Source organism: Brachycentrus maculatus, unplaced genomic scaffold, assembly GCF_059751285.1.
Source record: "Brachycentrus maculatus isolate JH-2025_06_01 unplaced genomic scaffold, ASM5975128v1 h1tg000034l, whole genome shotgun sequence".
NCBI classification, from domain to species: Eukaryota; Metazoa; Arthropoda; class Insecta; order Trichoptera; family Brachycentridae; genus Brachycentrus; species Brachycentrus maculatus.
The window spans coordinates 143,660-163,184 of NW_028280788.1; the positions used below are offsets into that span (position 1 = coordinate 143,660).

The 19,525-nt window shown below is 32.6% G+C and overlaps 1 protein-coding gene across 1 annotated transcript; it reads left to right on the top strand.

The window, feature by feature from the left end:
- Positions 1 to 13,323: 13,323 nt before the first annotated feature.
- Positions 13,324 to 19,525, top strand: LOC148312721 (allantoicase-like). The gene is made up of 8 exons (XM_088274511.1): positions 13,324 to 13,513; positions 14,528 to 14,726; positions 15,541 to 15,621; positions 15,743 to 15,903; positions 16,711 to 16,882; positions 17,717 to 17,863; positions 18,262 to 18,449; positions 19,291 to 19,525. Exons 1-8 carry the CDS (start codon positions 13,433 to 13,435, stop codon positions 19,417 to 19,419), a joined length of 1,158 nt encoding a protein of 385 aa, XP_088130637.1. The 5' UTR covers positions 13,324 to 13,432; the 3' UTR covers positions 19,420 to 19,525.

Sequence of the window (19,525 nt, forward strand, 5' to 3'; positions counted from 1 at the left end):
AGATGAACAATGCTATACAGACACGAGTCTAGTTATTAAATTTAATATTTTTTTAAATATGAGTTCATAATTAAAACCTCAACCTATTTTTTGTTAAAGTGATAAACCTTGCCCATGGCGATCAGGTCATATCAGTTTCGTAATATTTCTTCATTAAGTTTTATCGAGACAATTTTAATTCATTTATATTTTTAGCGTAAACTGTGTATACAGTCCCTCAATATTAAGTAATTCCTTACTGATAGTAAAAATAAAATAGCACAGAGATTGTACATTTTTAATAGCATAATCTCTGTGCTGTATTATTTTATTTGTTTTTTCAAATCCTTCCATTCATTCTGTAGAACATTCTGTGATCTGATTTGGTTGCCCACATTATTTTATGCAGTAGTGGTCATTTTATTACACTCACTTTTTTTTAACAATTAGTTTTGTTTTCAATTTAGTTTATACGTAGGTTCTTAAAAATTACGAAGAGCATCAAGCTAGTGGTAAAATTAGAAAAAAAAAACCTGCGAAATCACAATAAGACACAAAATACCCTATACTTTAGATCTGATATTGGGTTATGAAGAAACAAGTGACAATCCGTCTTTTTCTGTTGAATTTTCTGTGGTTTTCTCATCACTTAATCTAATGCGGAGAAGTTCCCATGAATAGGCCACAGGTGACCATCCTATCCAATCCTCGAATAAAGTATATTACAAAGAAAAAATTTAGAGTTAGAGTCGGTACCGGCATCAAGCAGGGTGACAGTCTGAGTCCATTCCTCTTCAATCTCATTATGGATGGGATTGTGGAGGATATTAAAGGACTACATAAAGGATACAGACTGGGAGAGAAAACCATCCATGTTGTCTGCTATGCGGATGATGCCGTTGTATTCGCTGAGACTGAAGGGGACCTGCAACTACTCTTAAACACATTCCACCTTGCTAGTCAAAAATTCAATATGGCTATATCCGCTACAAAGACCAAGAGTATGGTGTTCTCTCGCACCCCAGTGGGATGTAGCGTGACTGTGGACGGCGTCTTGGTAGAGCAGGTGGAAAAGTTTAAATACCTGGGTGTGGACCTGTGTGCTCAGACGGATCTGCGATGCGAAGTGATGGGGCAAGTGAACAAAGCTGCAGCCATCTCAGGATGCCTGAAAAATGCTATATGGAAAAACCCTGAGATGAAGATCGGCAGCAAGATCAAGATATACAAAACTTGTGTCCGACCCATCATGACGTATGGAATCCAAAGTAGAGCAGACACCGCTGCCACAAAAAAACACGCTTAGAGTGTCAGAAATGAAGACTCTGAGAAGCATAACAGGCAAGAGTCTTCGAGATAGACTGAGAAATGCCAAGATCAGGGAAATATGCGAGATCGAAGATGTCGTTAGGTGGGGAAGGCAACGAAGAAGACAATGGTATGCGCATGTGAGGAGAATGGAACCATCCAGACTCCCCCACATCGCATTGTACGGCCAACCCCATGGTAGACGACTCCCGGGCAGACCACCAAAGAGGTGGGCCGATAGCTGGGAATGGACGTCGCAGGAGGCTAATCCCTCTTAAAAACAGGCCATAAGGCCTACAATAAGAAGAAGAAGAAGACAAAGAAAAAATATATTTTTACTGAATATTTCATTGTTCTTCTTCTTGGTGTAGGCCTTGTGGTCCCTTTTCAACACATTTCGGATGGGTGTTTTTTATGCCTGCAAACCGCCGGCAAGGGGATTTGATAACTGTGTTCATAAAGTTGACACCTTAACATAGAGATACATAATACATATTCATATAAAAACATTAAATAACTCCTTATTTTCTGACTTTGAAATTAGGACGGCGCAGAAGGTAAAAATACACTTCTCATCCTTAAGCATGAATCGACCAAATGGGTTGAAATACCTTTCCTGTCCTAAGTGTGTTATGATTAGCCTCCTGCGATGTCGATTCCCAGCTGTCAATTCATCTCTTCGGTGGTTTGCCCGGGAGTCCTCTATCTTGGGGTCGGTTGTGTAGTGCAATGTGGGAGAGTCTGGATGGTTTCATTCTCCTCACATACGCATACCATTGTCTTCTTTGTTGCCTTCCCCACCTAACGACATCTTCGATCTTGCATATATCTCTTATCCTGATATTCCTTATTCTATCTCGTTGTATTTTTGCTTATGTAAATACTTAGGAAATATTTGCTTGACATAGAAATGCCAGAGGTGCCTATCTGAAAGAGATAAGAATAGGCTGAATGCGTGGGAGATGTGGATCTACAGAAAAATGCTCGCGATATCCTGGAGAGACCACATCTCCAACGACGAGGTACTACGATTGATCAAGGAAAGGAAGCACCTACTCGCGACCATCTCCAAAAGACGCGCCGAATGAATCGGCCACGTGCTAAGACAAGAGGGTTTCCTGCTCCAAATAATAGAGGGGACGATGGAGGGAATAAACGCCAGAGGACGCCCACGCCGCCAATACCTAAGCGACTTATACGAAGACATGGGCTGCTCGACGTATGAGGAGCTGAAGAGGACTTCCGAAAACAGGCGAGAATGGAGAAAGATGTCATCTGTTGCTACCGACCAATCCGCAGGATTGAGACCAGAGAGAGAGAAATATTTCAATACATTTATAGTCCTCCTCCCTTAGTTTTTCCCTCTACCTCCTTCCATAAATTCCTTTTTTCCTTTGCCTTCCTTATTATCATCAATTTGTAATTTATATGTTTTTTTAAATGTTCAAGTACTATTTAACCCCTGATTGCAAACAGCTATGTATGGTATCAAACGTTTTGATTAATATCACTAATCTAACTATAATTAACAATGTACTTATTTCTTTTTTGTATGTGTAGTTTAAATAAATAAAGAAATATATCAGAAAATATTTACATGTGAAATTTGAAATGTCAATAACTGGGGAGGTAATAGCCCGTCAATAACTAGGTATCAATAATATTTATTAATTCAATTATTATTAATAAGACGTGTCAATAATACGGCTGTCCAAACTCAAAACACAGTAAGGGACATTTTTTTGTAGTACGTTTTTTTTGCATTTTTGGACTAAGTAGACTCTACTAAGAATAGTAAGAATGCAAAAAAAAAATAAACTACAAAAAAATATCCCTTACTGTGTTTTAAGTTTGGACAGCCGAATATCCCTGTTTACCCTACACTGTTTCCATTTCAATTACTGTTTATGATAACCATATTAAAATAATATATATTTTTTTAAATATCTAGTCCAGGTCATTTTCACAACAGTTTTTTCTACACAATATTGTTTACAGTTTAATAATGAAAACACTTCAATTCATTTGCCATTTATCTTCTATTTTTACTAATCACGTTATTCTGCACAGAATGTCAAATATGCCATTATGATAAGCAGATATGAAAGCAAGTTCATTGATAAATTAATGATGAAATTTGGTATTATCAATGTTTTTTTTTTTTATAGCCAGAAACCTACTTATATCTTCTTCTTCTTCTTCTTATAATTATTATAGGCCTTGCGGCCTGTTTTCAAGAGGGATTAGCCTCCTGCGACGTCAATTCCCAGCTATCGACCCATCTCTTTGGTGGTCTGCCCGGGAGTCGTCTACCATGGGGTTGGCCGTACAGTGCGATGTGGGGGAGTCTGGATGGTTCCATTCTCCTCACATGCGCACACCATTGTCTTCTTCGTTGCCTTCCCCGCCTAACGACATCTTCGATCTCGCATATTTCCCTGATCTTGGCATTTCTTAATCTATTTTGAAGACTCTTGCCTGTTATGCTTCTCAGAGTCTTCATTTCTGACACTCTAAGCGCGTTTTTTGTGGCAGCGGTGTCAGCTCTACTTTCGATTCCATACTTATATAATAATAATAAAATAATAAAACCCTTATCCGCAGGGCACTGTGTCATATAAACGCAGTGTTATCTTGATCGTTTACACATGAAGGAAAGGTGATCAGCCCTCCGCTTCAGGTACCAGTCCATGGTAATATTGAATAAATATTACAGTGAAAAAATCACTTATATTTATTTTACCCCCCTTGGGAATCGAACCCGGGTCCTCCAGAACGGTAGCCGAGCGTGCTGACCATTACACTACGGAGGCGGACAAATATAAAATATATAATATACATACTTATATAAATTCTTTATTTATAATTTTACTCATATAAATATATAAAATCTTATATAAAATCTTTATTTATAATTTTACTTATATAAATATATAAAATCTTATATAAAATCTTTATTTATAATTTTACTTATATAAATATATAAAATCTTTATTTATAATTTTACTTATATAAATATACAAAATCTTATATAAAATCTTTATTTATAATTTTACTTATATAAATATATAAAATCTTATATAAAATCTTTATTTATAATTTTACTTATATAAATATATAAAATCTTTATTTATAATTTTACTTATATAAATATACAAAATCTTATATAAAATCTTTATTTATAATTTTACTTATATAAATATATAAAATCTTATATAAAATCTTTATTTATAATTTTTTTTCAAACCTTGAGGTGAAGTGTGCAGGCCTCATTACATAACTTACAAATAAAGAAAAAACATGACAAAAAAATATTGAATAAAATTACTAAATAGTTTTTTAAGTATGTATATATTTAAATGGAATTACAACTTTCTAATTAAATTTTTGCTTGGTTAATACAACTATTTTTAAAAATCTATTGTGGTACGTGTTTCGATGCCTGGTGTGATGATGCGGAATGCATCGAAACACGTGTCGCAATAGATTTTTAAAAATAAAATTATTAACCAAGTAAAACTTAAAAATTAATGGATATCACCACACGGTGACTACCGAATCAATTATTGAAAGTACTACTGACTCTTATCTGTCCGTACCCAATGATGCATAGGGCACTGCATTCAATTGATGCAAAGTTACGTTAATTGAGATGATATTGTCCCCATCACAGGTGGTAAGTGGATTGCAAACGCTCAAACGAGAGAAGTCTGGAAAAAATTAGAAGAGATCTACATCCAGCAGAGACGGCTGACAAAGAAGACGAAAAAGATGTATGTATATATATATTATATATATATATATATATATATATATATATATATATATATATATATATATATATATATTTATAAATATATATATATATATATATATATATATATATATATATATATATATATATATATATATATATATATATATATATATATATATATATATATATATATATATATATATATATATATATATATATATATATATATATATATATATATATATATATATATATATATATATATATATATATATATATATATATATATATATATATATATATATATATATATATATATATATATATATATATATATAAATATATATATATATATATATAAATATATATATATATATATATATATATATATATATATATATATATATATACATATATATATATATATACATATATATATATATATATATATATATATATATATATATATATATATATATATATATATATATATATATATATATATATTTATATATTTATAAATATATATATATATATATATATATATATATATATATATACATATACATATATATATATATATATATATATATATATATATATATATATATATATATATATATATATACATATATATATATATATATATATATATATATATATATATATATATATATATATATATATACATATATGAGTATATATTGTGGAACGTTCATACATTCCACAATATATTCACTCATGTGAAGAAAGAACGGTTAAACAAATTTATGGGGCGAATGTAGTTGGAAAAAGAAGCAGAGGACGACCGAGGAAAACTTGGCACAATCAGGTATGTCAAATACTTGAAAGCGGCCGGGTCAGGAGTCGTAATAATCGTCGGGTATGTATGAGGAGATGCATGAATGTAGAAGAGGCAAAGAATGTTTGCAAAGACAGAGTGGTGTGGCGTTCGATTCTCTCTGCCTACCCCTGCGGGGAAGCAGCGTGACGGTTAGTTAGTTAGTTTTATATATATATATATATATATATATATATATATATATATATATATATATATATATTTGTATTATCATTTAAGTCTGTCAACACAATGTTTATTTTCGTTGTCTGGGATGTCTTATATCATTAAACCAAATATGCTGCAGATATAATACTGGTTATAAGTGGAAATTAGTATGCGAATAGCTATTTGCAATGGTAAATCAACCCGTGTTTGACTATGCTGTCAGCTTCCATAATAAGAGATATGCAACCTCACGCAATGCCCGAGTCATCTCCTAATGTACATAATATGTAATGTGCGGTACTGCCCGAGATAAATACATTTGTTGCTATATGAAGAATCCGCTCATGTTAAAAATAAAGTTGCCTATGTGGCGTAGTAGTATGTAGGAGTCACAATAAATTTAAAAAACAAATTTTACATACAAATATTTATTACATTATTTTCGACATCTTGAGTATATGAAGAAAAATATGGGCATTTACAGGGATTACAACCAACATAGGCTGGTTTCATTTATCACTTTACACATGTCGCTCACTCCTTTCAAGAACGTCATAAATCAAAAAACTTGATTTTTCAGGAGAACGTTTTTAAAGTTTAAAAAAAAAATACAATGCATTAAAAATAAATATCAAGCCACTGATTAAACTTTTTACTATGCAACAGATCTCTTTAGGTAAAACCTGAAGGTTTTTTTCCATTTGAAAAATACTTAGTAGGTATATTGAAAAAAATAATTAAACAGTACCTTTTCTTCAAAATGCAAAACAACACTTTCAGCCCTGTAGCGGGTAAATTGGCGATTTTTGATTTATGGCGTTCTTGAAAGGAGTGAGCGATGTGTAACATTTACCAATTCAAAATAATGTAAAAAATAACTCCTAAATGGAGATTTTCCAGATTTGGGAACAAGTACAAGTAGGGTCCGCCTCCGTAGTGCAATGGTCAGCACGCTGGACTACCATACTGGAGGTCCCGGGTTCGATTCCCAAGGGGGGGGTTAAATAAACATATGTGATTTTTTCACTCTAATATTTATTCAATATTTCCCTGAAGCGGAGGGCTGATCACCTTTCCTTTATGTGTTAACGTTCAAGATGCGTTTATATGATGCAATGCCCTGTGCACCATCGGTGCGGATAAGGGTTTAAATGAACGAAAAATGATCTTGTATCCATAGTGTGCTACCATGCTAGAGATCCAGGGTTTAATTTCCACGGGAGCCATAATAATTTTTTTTTTAACTTTTTTTTTCACACACATATTTATTAACTGACCTACCCTGTATATGTCTTTGCACTGTTCCGTGTCTGTCTGCTATGCTGGTCGGGGTTGTGGGCGTCTGTGTACCGGCCAGCGTCGGGTCGGAATCAGATCTAGCTGACTAATTGAACTAAATTCTAATCCCTTTCACTGCCTGCACCGGTGTACTTCTAGAAAATTAGGTGATGGATTTACAAACTTTTATTTATTTAGATTAGCAGTGACAGGTGTATTGAAAGCTTTTAAATGTAAATTCACAGTAAAATCGGGATACAATTTTATATTGTTTCACGTTTTCAATAAATTTTGCAACTTAGTTTTTAAAAAATTTGCTTTGCAAGAGCAGATCTGTCAGGAAGCCTAGATGCTTCTGTATCAGATCTGGGCATGCGGTGGGACATCTTTCAATATAACTGACCTACTCATACAAGCATACTTAATACATGCAGTTTTTCTGCACCATCCCGCGCTAAACCTGTATCACGTACGCGTATGAGTAAAAATATATTTTGTTTGTAAAACGGCTTATAAAAAAATCCCTCAAACAATCCTTGCCTGTACAAAACTTTCCTATCTTTTGCTTAAAAAAATGAAGAACAAAGCTTTAAAAAATATTTTTGCCTGTTGATTATTTAGTTTATTTTTTTTTTTTTTTTTTTTTTTCAAAACATATTACATACATAAATCATATATACATATAATATTCCCGATGAGTAATTTCCATTTCTCATTTTGGGACATGGGATTAAGGTTAACAAGACTGGAACACAAATAATAAAGTTACAAAAAAAAAATTAATAACCAAAACTAATACTAATTACATCGCAAAATATAAAAACAATAAACAGGTTTAATAAATAGGCACAAGAATCATATTTAAAAGAAATAAATGAGAAAACATAAGGGAAGAAGCATATAAGCATACTGTTCGTCAAGGAAGTACTGATTCACTTCTGGAATAAAATGGAAAAGGTTAGAACGCAACAAACTATTCGAACCCGGGCAGCATTAAATAAAAACTACATTGGCCCAGCCATTAAAACAAGTTTTGCCCAAAAAAATTTTTCATTCCTTGCTCCAAAAATATTTAATTTGCTGCCCGAAACCATTAAAATTTCCAGGAGTGATCAGGTCTTTAAGAACAGTGTCCGTCGATGGTTACTTAACATTGGAAGGGACAAGGTAGAAAGTGAATTAATTAAAGTCCAGGTGTAATTATCACATTGAAAAACCTTAAACTATAAATTATTTTTGTATCTCCTGTATGTTATGTTTATAATCTAATCATTAAAAAAAATATATATATTAAAAATTTTAAAAAAATATATATATATATAAACTATGTATTACCATGTTAGTATTCGGCTCAACACAGGCCATGCCTAAAGAGCCGTAATACGTATAATAAATGTGTATATGAAATGAATATGTATATTGAATGTATCTATGTATTATGAAAATAAATAAATATTTTAAATAAACAAATGAGAAAATATAAAAAATGAGAAAATATAAAAAAATTATAATTGTTACTTGTTTGGGTCCTGAAAAGATCTGAATAGCTTTTTTTTCTAAATGTATAATTAACAATATACAGTAGTTATTTTTTATGAATATATTTTTTCTCAAGAGAATACCCCAACGGGATCTCAGGAAAACATGACCGACCATAACCTACATAAAATACTTTCATTATCTTAGTAGTCACTAATTATTATCACCGCAAATAGGGTATAGGTTAAAACTGCATCAATTTACTGCGCTAGTTAGTCAGAGATTAAAACGCATTTCTCGGCACGGAGTGGCCTTATGGAACAATCTGAACTGTGGACCACTTGTAATTTAAAACGACTGATAAAAGGTGGTTAGTTATAACTGGATTCTCATCAACACTAGTCGGGTCGCTGATTCTACACGAGATAAAATTTTAACTGTTTCCAAAATTCTGTCCAGTATTTTTCCATTTATTATTACACAATTTGACCCTTGTTTATGAAGTAATATATTTTAACTCACAGATATTTTTTAAGTCTTTTTTTTAAATTTCAGTTTTAGTTAGTAAATACCACAATTTATTATAATCTATTATGACACGTGTAATCATCATTTTCAAACACCGTACGAGAAATATAAATATGAATAATATACGGTGTTTGAAAATGATGTGGAATGCATCGAAACACGTGTCACAATAGATTTTAAGAAATAGTGGTATTTACTAAGTAAAAATTTAATTAAAAATGGACACATTTTACCACAAAGTAAATAAACTTCTTTTATTACTCATTGTAATTTTAAAATTTTATATTGCAACTGAATTGGAATATTGAAAAAATGGATCAATATTAAAATATTCTCTTCTAACCTTTATCCGCACCCGATAGGGCACTGCATCGTATTGACGCAGTGTTATCTTGATTGTACATACAAGAAGGCAAGGTGATCACTCCTGCGCTTCAGTGTCCAGACAGGGGCATGCATTCCAGACAGAAAAGCAGTGCCTATCCTAACTTACCCGCGTGACATATAAAAACGCAAATAGTACCTTCCCTACCTTACTAATTAGTACCTAGTTTACCTTACTACATACCCTAGTAAGTAGTACCTAGCTTACCTTATTAAATACCTCTACTGCCTACCCTAATTAATTCTCTGTCCACACCACTGAGTCCATATTTAATAAATATGGAGTGTAAAATCACCAATATTTATTTTCACCCCCCCTGGGAAACGAACCCGGGACCTCCAACATGGAAGCTAAACATGCTAACCATTACACCATAGAGGCGGACAAAAATATGGTAAAAACCTATCTCTTCTGTTGGCTACCAGATCCAGTTTAGACAAAAATTGCTGACAAAATGTTAGCAGTACATTTCTAGCTTACCAGGAACCTGATCTCTAGTATAAGAAGCAAGCTTGAGGCGGCTCTCGGGAGGCATGCAAAGCACTTGGCCAAGCCAACTAGATTGCTTTATCTCAATGACAATTGTTATCATAGGTTGTTGCGTCCTATGCCGTATTTCCTCATTTCTCACAAAATCACACCTAAAATTCTTCACAGACATCTAATCTCAAAGCTGAGTATACGGCTGTTCAGGGTGTTATAAGGTGCCATGTCTCACAGCAGTATAAGAGAATAGGAGCGATGCAGGGATTATATAGGTGGCATTAGGTCTTCACCAAGTAAAAATCCAATCTCCAGACAGCCTTCATACTGCTACAAGTTCTAAATGTCAAAACTTACATTACCGAAACTAAACGGATTTAAATTTTTGCTCAAACTTTGTACAAGTTATTTTATTATTGTCCGTCTCCGTGATGTATTGGTTAGCGTGTTTAGCTACTGTGCTGGAGGTCCTGGGTTCGATCCCCGCGGGCAGTGAAAATAAATATTAGTGATATTACACTCTAATATTTATTTAACATTACCCTAGACTGGTCCCTGAAGCGCAGTTAACATAACCCTGGACTAGACCCTGAAGCGCAGGAGTGATCACCTTGCCTTCATGTAAGTAGCGATCAAAAGATAACACTGCGTCAATATGATGCAGTGGCCTGTGCATTAGTGTGTGAAGTGTTAGAAGATATTATTTTTACATGAGAAATAAAGAAATGATATACATAAGTACATTTTATTCTATAATAAATCTTAATAGGTACATTTTTGGTTTTGCTTTTTTGTTACTTTTTTACAACAATTTTTTTTATTACATTTTTTTTATATTCTTAACAGCCATAAATCAAATATTTGTAATTTGGCAACATCTGCAGCTGTCAGAATGTCCTGTTCTTTAATGTTTTTTTTGTGTATTTTATTATCATTTCAGTTTCAGAATTTAAATGGTTGAATATGTGTTTCTATAATTGAACTCTCAACTTGTCATTTTAAACACAATGGGAGACAAAACATATATCAGTTTAAAAGGATGCCAAAACCTCCCAATGTAAATTTTAAATGTTACCCTGGACTTGGCCCTAATGCCTGTCTGATTATCTTACCTTCATATAAAAAAATATATAATCAAGGTTGTTTAATGCTGTACTTTTGATCATGGATGGTTACCATGCTGCAGGTCCCGGGTTCGATTCCCAGGGGGGGGGGCTAAAATAAATAAAAATGTTTTTTTACTCTAATATGTATTGAATATTACCATGGACTGATACTTGAAGCGCAGGGCTAAGCACCTCTCCTTCATGCATTTAATGATCAAATAACCTGTTTATATATCGTAGTCATACAGGAGAAAGTGATCAAGTGCATTTTTTACAAAAACGTGATTATTGACTATTTGATATCTTACTAGCCTTATACTGCCCTATAAAAATCTCAAAGCGATTTTTATATTGGTAGTTTAATATATTGACTTGTTAAAAATTACTAACTGCATTGATGTTTATTTGCTTGCCAAGCAAAAGTGACTTAAATGGCCCTCCTGAACATTATACGTTTTGTTAGTTGGTCACTTTCTCCTGTACGACTAAGATATGATGCAATAACAGTTTATTCAAAAATAATTTTGAATAACTTATATGTTGGGTGTCGGGTTGTGGTCCCGTGGTTAGTGTCGTGGACTCTTAAGTCAGAGTTTCTCGGTTCGAACCCCTCTACCGCAATTTGACACCTATTTCTAATAATGAGCCGCTTAGGCTCCTAGAAATAGTATGAAATTGAAATATTTGTGAAAATAATAATAAAACCATTTTTTTTAAATCTTTTTCATTTTTCAGACCGTTATGAATCGCACTGGTGAATCGGGCACTGCATCATATAAGCGCAGTGTTATCTTGATCATTAACACTTGAAAGAAAGGTGATCAGCCCTCCCTTCAGGTACCAGTCCAGGGTAATATTGAATAAATATTTTAGTGGAAATATCACTTATATTTATTTGAACCCCCCCCCCCCCCCGGAAATCAAACCCGGGACCTCCAGTACAGTAGCCAAGCATGCTGACCATTACGCTATTATTATTATTATTCACTATTATATTATATGATATAATTGCATTGAGTGGTATTTTTTTTATATATTTCCTAGTTTTTTACAAGTTTTTGATATTTTCTTTTCATTTGATTCTAAATTTGAATGAAATATTCTTCAGTTTTGGAATTATCACAAGTTTTCATGAAAAATTATTTTAAAAAACCAATTTTCAAGTATGTTAGTAAATATATGCCAAAAATAGAAATACAGTTTTTCGAAGTGAATAACTTTTACTGTATGCATGAGAAATTATAAGAGAAAATGTGAAAATATATTTTTCTTATTGTATTGTTTGAGCCAAAATGCTTGACAAATCGCTCAATTCTTTCAAGAACGTCATAAATAAAAAATCGTCAATTTTCAGTTGTGCGTGTTTTCGGAATGCCCAGAAAATTTACTATATTCCAGCAAAAGCGGAATATTTTTTATTTAATATTTACCCGCTAAAGGGCAGAAAGTGTTGCTTTTGCATTTTGAAGAAAACGTATTGTTTATTTATTTTTTTAAATAAACTAAATGTTTTTTAAATGGAGAAAAAACCATCAGGTTTTTCTTAAAAAGATCTGTTGCACAGTAAAAAGTTCAATAAGAGGCTTGATATTTATTTTGAATACATTGTATTATATTTTTAACTTTAAAAACGTTCTCCTGAAAAATCAAGTTTTTTGATTTATAACGTTCTTGAAAGGAGTGAGCGAAATGTCAGATAGGTTATTACCAGCAATTTTTTAAGAATCATGCAGTCAGGTGCATTTAATGCAGTAATAACCGAATTAAGTATGTTTAAATAACTCGTTTAATTCCCAACTGTAGCTTTAAATATCTTCACCTTCCTATATCAATGTTTACAGTAATTTTTTTGGCTTATTTAAGATTTGAAAAAGGCGCCTTGTTTACATACTGATATATCTCTGTCAGCCGTCTTGGATGTGTGCTATTGGATGCTGCTCACACACACACACTTCTATACATTTTGTGATATGATCATGTCAGATTTTTTCTCGTTTCAGCTATATATATCCCAGGAGAGTATTCAAAATTATCATTTACATTTTGTCTGCCACCAAAGACACTTGTGATTAATAAAAAGAATCTCTTTTCTAAACATTTGTGAATAAAATCGCATCAAAATGTTTAACAACATTAGTAAAATGGACACTGTTCTGCCTATACCTAAGTTTACGGAACTCAATGATCTCTGCAGCAAACATGTAAGGTTTAATTGATTTATTTTGTTTTATTTATATCTTTAGACAGTCTAAACTAGCTTCAAAACTATATATTTAAAACTATAACTTTAACTAGAAAACTATATTTTTTTAAATAAAAGAATATCCAGGCTTAAAAACTCGAGAGTGGTTCCACTGTAGCACTAAGTCGGCTGCAGAAAAAAAAATCAACAGCAATGGCGAGAATGTTCATAGTTTTGAAAAAAAATATTTTAAATCAGGAAATTAAGAAAAAACTTTTTTTTTAATTTTTTCGAGATTTTTTTTGTAATTTAAATGTATTTTTCCAACTATGGTGAAATTTTTAATTATGGTAATTTTAACTAATGAGCTTTTACTGTACCTGTTATGATTTATTGTTCATATAATTTATTGGCGCTTTGGCATAGTTGGGCAAACACTGAAATATGTGTCACGGATTTGATTCCCACAAATTGCTGAATGAATTTAAGAAAAAAATATTTTCGATTCGTATTTGAGTATTTGTGTTGTATTTTCAAAATTTATATTCCTATTTCTTACTATCCTTATTGCAAAAGAGCCTCTAAAACACGGGCTTTGCGGATAATTCCTATTTTTTATACATAATAATAAATTACGCTTATATAAATCAAATTATGTTAGAATTACTGCAAACATTATTGAAATAATCTGGAAAAATATTGCACACATGTTTCATTTAACACACTTCGGACGGGAAAGGTATTTCTACCCGTTGGGTCTCGATTGATGCTTAAGGACGGGTAGGATATTTTTACCTTCTGCGCCGGCCTCATTTCAAAGGCAGAAAAAAAGAAATTATCCAATGTTTTTATACAAATATTATATACCAATCTCTTTGTTAAGGTCTTAAATATATGTATATAAGTATCAAATCTCGTTGTAAAAAATATTGGCGTAAAAAATACCCATTTGAAATGTGTTAACAATATTTTTTCACAGTTCAATGATTTCGAAACATGTATTTTTCATTTAATCTTGATATTTCTTCTTCAGGCTGGGGGCAAAATTCTATTCGCAACGGATGATTACTTCGCAGTAGCCGAGAACATGATTCTCGATACTCCGCCAATCTTCATTCCAGACAAGTACACGGACTGCGGAAAGTGGATGGATGGATGGGAAACCCGCAGAAAGAGAAAAGCCGGCCACGATTGGTGCATCATCAAGTTGGCTACCAAGAGCATCATTCATGGTGAGCTGCAACTACAAGAAATGACTTCAACGCTTAACATTAAAAGAATATCTTGTTTGAACTTTATATGAAACATGCATCATACTTCCCTTTTTTATGAAAGAAAATGTCTGAGCATTCCAAGGCCAACAACCTGGCATTTTGCTAGCTTAAGCAAAAGCCCTGCGATGCTCAGACTTCCATCTTCTTTCGTTTCATAAAAAAGTTGTGAATGATTCACATAAAGTTGTTCCATTAAAATCTAATCTAATCTCTTTTACGGCCTACACTGAGGCACTTCTAGAAAATTTAGTAGTGGTTTTACAAACTTGTATTTATTTAGATTGGCAGTGACAGGGTTATTGAAAGCTTTTCAATGTAAATTTAAAATAAAATCGGGAAACAGTTTTATTTCACATTTTCTATAAATTTCCCAACTTGGTTTATAAAACAAACAAAAAAATTGCTTTGCAAGTGAAGATCTGTCAGAAAGCCTAGATGATTCTGTATCAGACCTGTAAATGCGGTGGGACAGTTTCAATTAAAATATTCCTCTTAAATTGACATCTAATCTGTATATCTGCATAAATAATCCAGTATCTGATATAATAATAATAATTGTATTGTGAATATCTTGTTCATTTTTAACAATTTTCATAACACTTCCTGATTCTAATGATGTGTCATTAACCTTTATTTAACCATAATAGTCCTCTTCCGTGGTTTAGAAATCAGCGTATTTGGATTACTTTAGATTCTGCACAATAAAAACAAAAAATTGTTTCAAACTTCTTCAATAAATAATAATTTACAAATATTTTTCTCTTTATTTCAGGTGTTGATGTAGATACAGCATTTTTCACTGGAAATTACACTCCCAAATATTCCATCCAGGCGGCCTGTCTTACTGATGAAGGTACATATATTTATATTCCATGTTATACATTTAAAGTCTTAAATACCTTATTTGCAACTCTAAATTATGAAATTCGCTAGGTTTATGTGTACTCATTATGTGATATTGCTTTAAATTACAGAAGTAGCTATGATCCCTTCTAGAAAAAGTGAAATGGGTTCAGCTTGTACACCCGAAGACCTTGAAAGTGTGGAGAGAATCCACTCTGAAAAGTGGCAAGAAATTATTCCTCTAACTGTTCTTCGACCAGGATATGAGAACACAAGACACAACTACCAAAAGGTAAAAAACCTTACTAATTTCAGCCTTCTTCTTTTGCACAGTATTGAACAAAGGTCTCCCTCTTGGACTTCCACGGGAAAAACCTTTTTAAAATTGTAATAAGCAAACAGTTTACAAAATAAGACATCCAGATGACTAGATTCCATTTAAAGGTGTCGCAACTTGATATAAAACGTATACATTCTTTGGTTTTTTTATGAATGAAGTTGGAAATCTGCTAGATTCCAAAGGAAAACATTGAAATGCTTTGGTGTTAATTATTTCCGCCTATAAAAAAACTGTTTATATTCATAAGAAATTAACACAAGATAAAGTATCATATGTACATGATTCTGTTTACCTTTGTATTGTAGTCGTTAGTGCATTTGGCTACCATGCTGGTAGTCTCAGGTTCGATTCCTAAAATGTTAAAAACAAATATTTTTAGAGGTTTTTTTCATTTTAAATTAAAGTTTTACTTCGTAAATACCACTGTTTAGTGGTATTTACCAAATAAATTGTAGTATTCACCAAGTAAAACTTAAAAATAGAAAGATTTTACAACAAAGTGACTGCCGAATCAATCAATGAATAAGTTTTTTCAATCTAACATTTATTTAATAATACCCTGGACCGGTACCTAAAACACACGACGGATCGCCTTGCTTTCATGTATTTAATTATGCTTTTGTGTGAACTTATTATAAAATAAATGTTAAAGTTTACTATAACCCCCTTGCAATTGGCACTATACTTCTGTTGTGACTATGGGCATGGTTTCTGTTATACTCTTAGAATATGGTATATATATATTTTTCTTTTTCTCAGGTCATTTCTGATGATTCTTTCACACATCTTCGCGTCAACATGTTCCCTGACGGAGGCATCGCCAGACTTAGGGTATTCGGAGTCGCAAAGCCAGAAGGAGGCGTCCCCTGCATGTTGGATGGCCGTTGTATGATGGATCTTCTGGAAATGAAGAACGGTGGTGTATGCCAAGGTAAGCAGCAAATTTGCGATCCTTTCACCAACTTTGGTACATAATAAGAACTGCTATATTCAATTGGCTAGGGGTTTTTTCATCATACATTAGGGTCGTAATACTAATCACCCGTAACTGCAAACCCAATTACGATCTGTACAATGTTTTATGGCGTCTCGCGTTATACTAAAAGTATTAAAATAGAACGCTTATAAGCGTCTTCCGCTCTCTACCAACAGTATGTTAAAGACAATTTTAAGTGTTTCACGTAAACAATGTGTTAAGGCGTCTTTAACATCCCATTTATTTATTTTAAATAGAAGCAATGGCGTTTTACATTTCTGTGTTTAATGAAAGCATCAGTTCTCGTTGGGCTTTTTATATAGAATCGATAATTTGATATTTCTAATGAGTAGAATATAAATGTGTAATTTATTTATTTATCTTGAAGGAAAACTTATTTACTTCAAAACCAGTCATTTTTAATTAAGTTTTAACACATTTTTTGCAGGAAACGCTTAAAAGCGTCTTTCAAATCCTATTGTTAGAGAGCGGGAGACACTTTTAAGCATTCTATTTGCTTACTTTTGGCAAAGCGCGAGAGACACCAAAAAACATTATACAGATGGGAATTGGATTTGCGGTTACTTATGATCAGTATACTGAGGGTCGGGCGGAAGACTGTCTGAGTATAATTAGGGTTGATGAAAAAACATTAAGATACGTACATAGCAGAACCTGGAAATATGAAAAAAATTCCCAATTCCTCGGGTTCTCTTATATCCATATTCAATTGTTTAGTGATGTCAATAACAAAGTTAATTTTAACATTTATTTCTATTTCGTTAACAGGTTATTCGAATGCTCACTATGGTCATCCGAGGAACCTCATTAAAGCTGGAAGAGGTGTCAATATGGGAGATGGCTGGGAGACTGCTAGAAGGTTGGACCGACCGGAAATCATATACACCAATGATGATGGCACAGTCAAAGTACCAGGTAGGTCCATCAAACAAAAATGTGGCAGTATTGAGATAAAATATTTTCTTACTATATAATTAAAATATAACTTTGTTTTGAAATCACTATAATTTTTTATTATAACTTAATTATAATGTATACCAGTTTTGAAACTAACCGCTTCTTTTTCAAGACTGATTAATACTAAATAAAACATTATCTACTAATTTAGTATCAATCAGTCTTTTAAAAAAAGTGGTTAGCTTCGAAACCGGTAGACATTATAATTGAGTTTTAATAAAATATTTTTAGTGATTTTAAAACAAAGTTTTATTTTAATTATAAAATGGATAATCACAAAGTTATTATTGCTTCAAATATAAATTATATCTTTTCTCATTGTTCAAATGTTTACATTTGTCATTCTTCTTTCGCAGGCAGCGAATGGGCAGTATTCAAGCTAGGACAACACGGTGTCATTACTAGAATATGTGTGGATACTTGCCATTTCAAAGGAAACTTCCCCGACAGCGTCATGATAGAAGGAGCTTTCCTCAATACAGTCGACTGGAACAAAGACAGTGAAGAAGATGCTAAATGGACCACTATTTTACCTACTTCCAAGGTAACATTTAAACTCTTAAAAAACTTTATACACAAAATAATAAATAAAATTGTTACTCTCATAATACCAGCAATTCTCTGTCTATCTCTCTCAGCTTTCTCACTTATTGCAAAGTAGGAATAAAAATTTAGCTATTTTACCTTTCACAAAATTTTTAGTATGTCCATATACTAGTAGGATTTCATAAACTAAATGGGTCTCTGGTAAATAAAAGCTTGCTTTCTTTTTTGGAGGCAACGTAGTGTGCTTTTTATAGCAATTAAAAACTAGAGGTCATGTCCTATCATAATAAAAAATAATAGGCCATGTCATATACGTTTTATCCGCCTCCCTAGTGTTATGGTCAGCACGCTCGGCTACCGTTCTGGAGGTCCCAGGTTCGATTCCCAGCGGGGGGTCAAATAAATAAAAGTGATGTTTTCACTCTAATATTCAATTTATTTTTACCCTTGACTGGTACCTGAAGCAGAGGGCTGATCGCCTTTCCTTGTTAACACATGTTAACGATCAAGATAACACTGCGTTTATATGATGCAGTGCCCTATGCACCATTGGAGTGCGGATAAGGGTTTGAAGACACGTCATATCATAATAATAATAAATACACAATAGGTCATGTCATAATAAATAATGTCTCTTTTCTATTGTTGGGATATGTATATCCAAAATAAAACACGGTTTTTTGGATTGAATTATTTGATTAACTAATTGATGTATATTTATGTATACGTGTATTTATGTATACTAAAAAACCGTGTTTTATTTTGGATATATTACCCAACAATTCAATATGAAATTCTACCAACTGTCTGCAGTTACAATAAATACGTGTCTTTTCTAGCTTTCTGCCGACCGCGAACACTGGTACGACTGCTGCGGAGACATCAAGTTAACCCACGTAAGGGTGACCATGGCCCCCGACGGCGGGATATCGAGGGTTCGTCTGTTCTCCCCCGTTGTGATCAGTTGAGCACCTTCCTGGGCCTACAAACCGGCCGCCATCTTGTCTTTTTCAAGGAAAAAATTCCAGATTTTTTAAAAAAGTTGTTAATACTTTGGCATTCTTGTTTTTTTTT

Excerpts from the sequence above, each read along its gene's own strand:
- LOC148312721 (XM_088274511.1), top strand. The coding sequence starts at position 13,433 with ATGTTTAACAACATTAGTAAAATGGACACTGTTCTGCCTATACCTAAG. Across the intron at positions 14,727-15,540 it reads TACCAAGAGCATCATTCATG|GTGTTGATGTAGATACAGCA; the intron begins GTGAGCTGCAAC and ends TCTTTATTTCAG. Across the intron at positions 17,864-18,261 it reads TGGCACAGTCAAAGTACCAG|GCAGCGAATGGGCAGTATTC; the intron begins GTAGGTCCATCA and ends CTTCTTTCGCAG.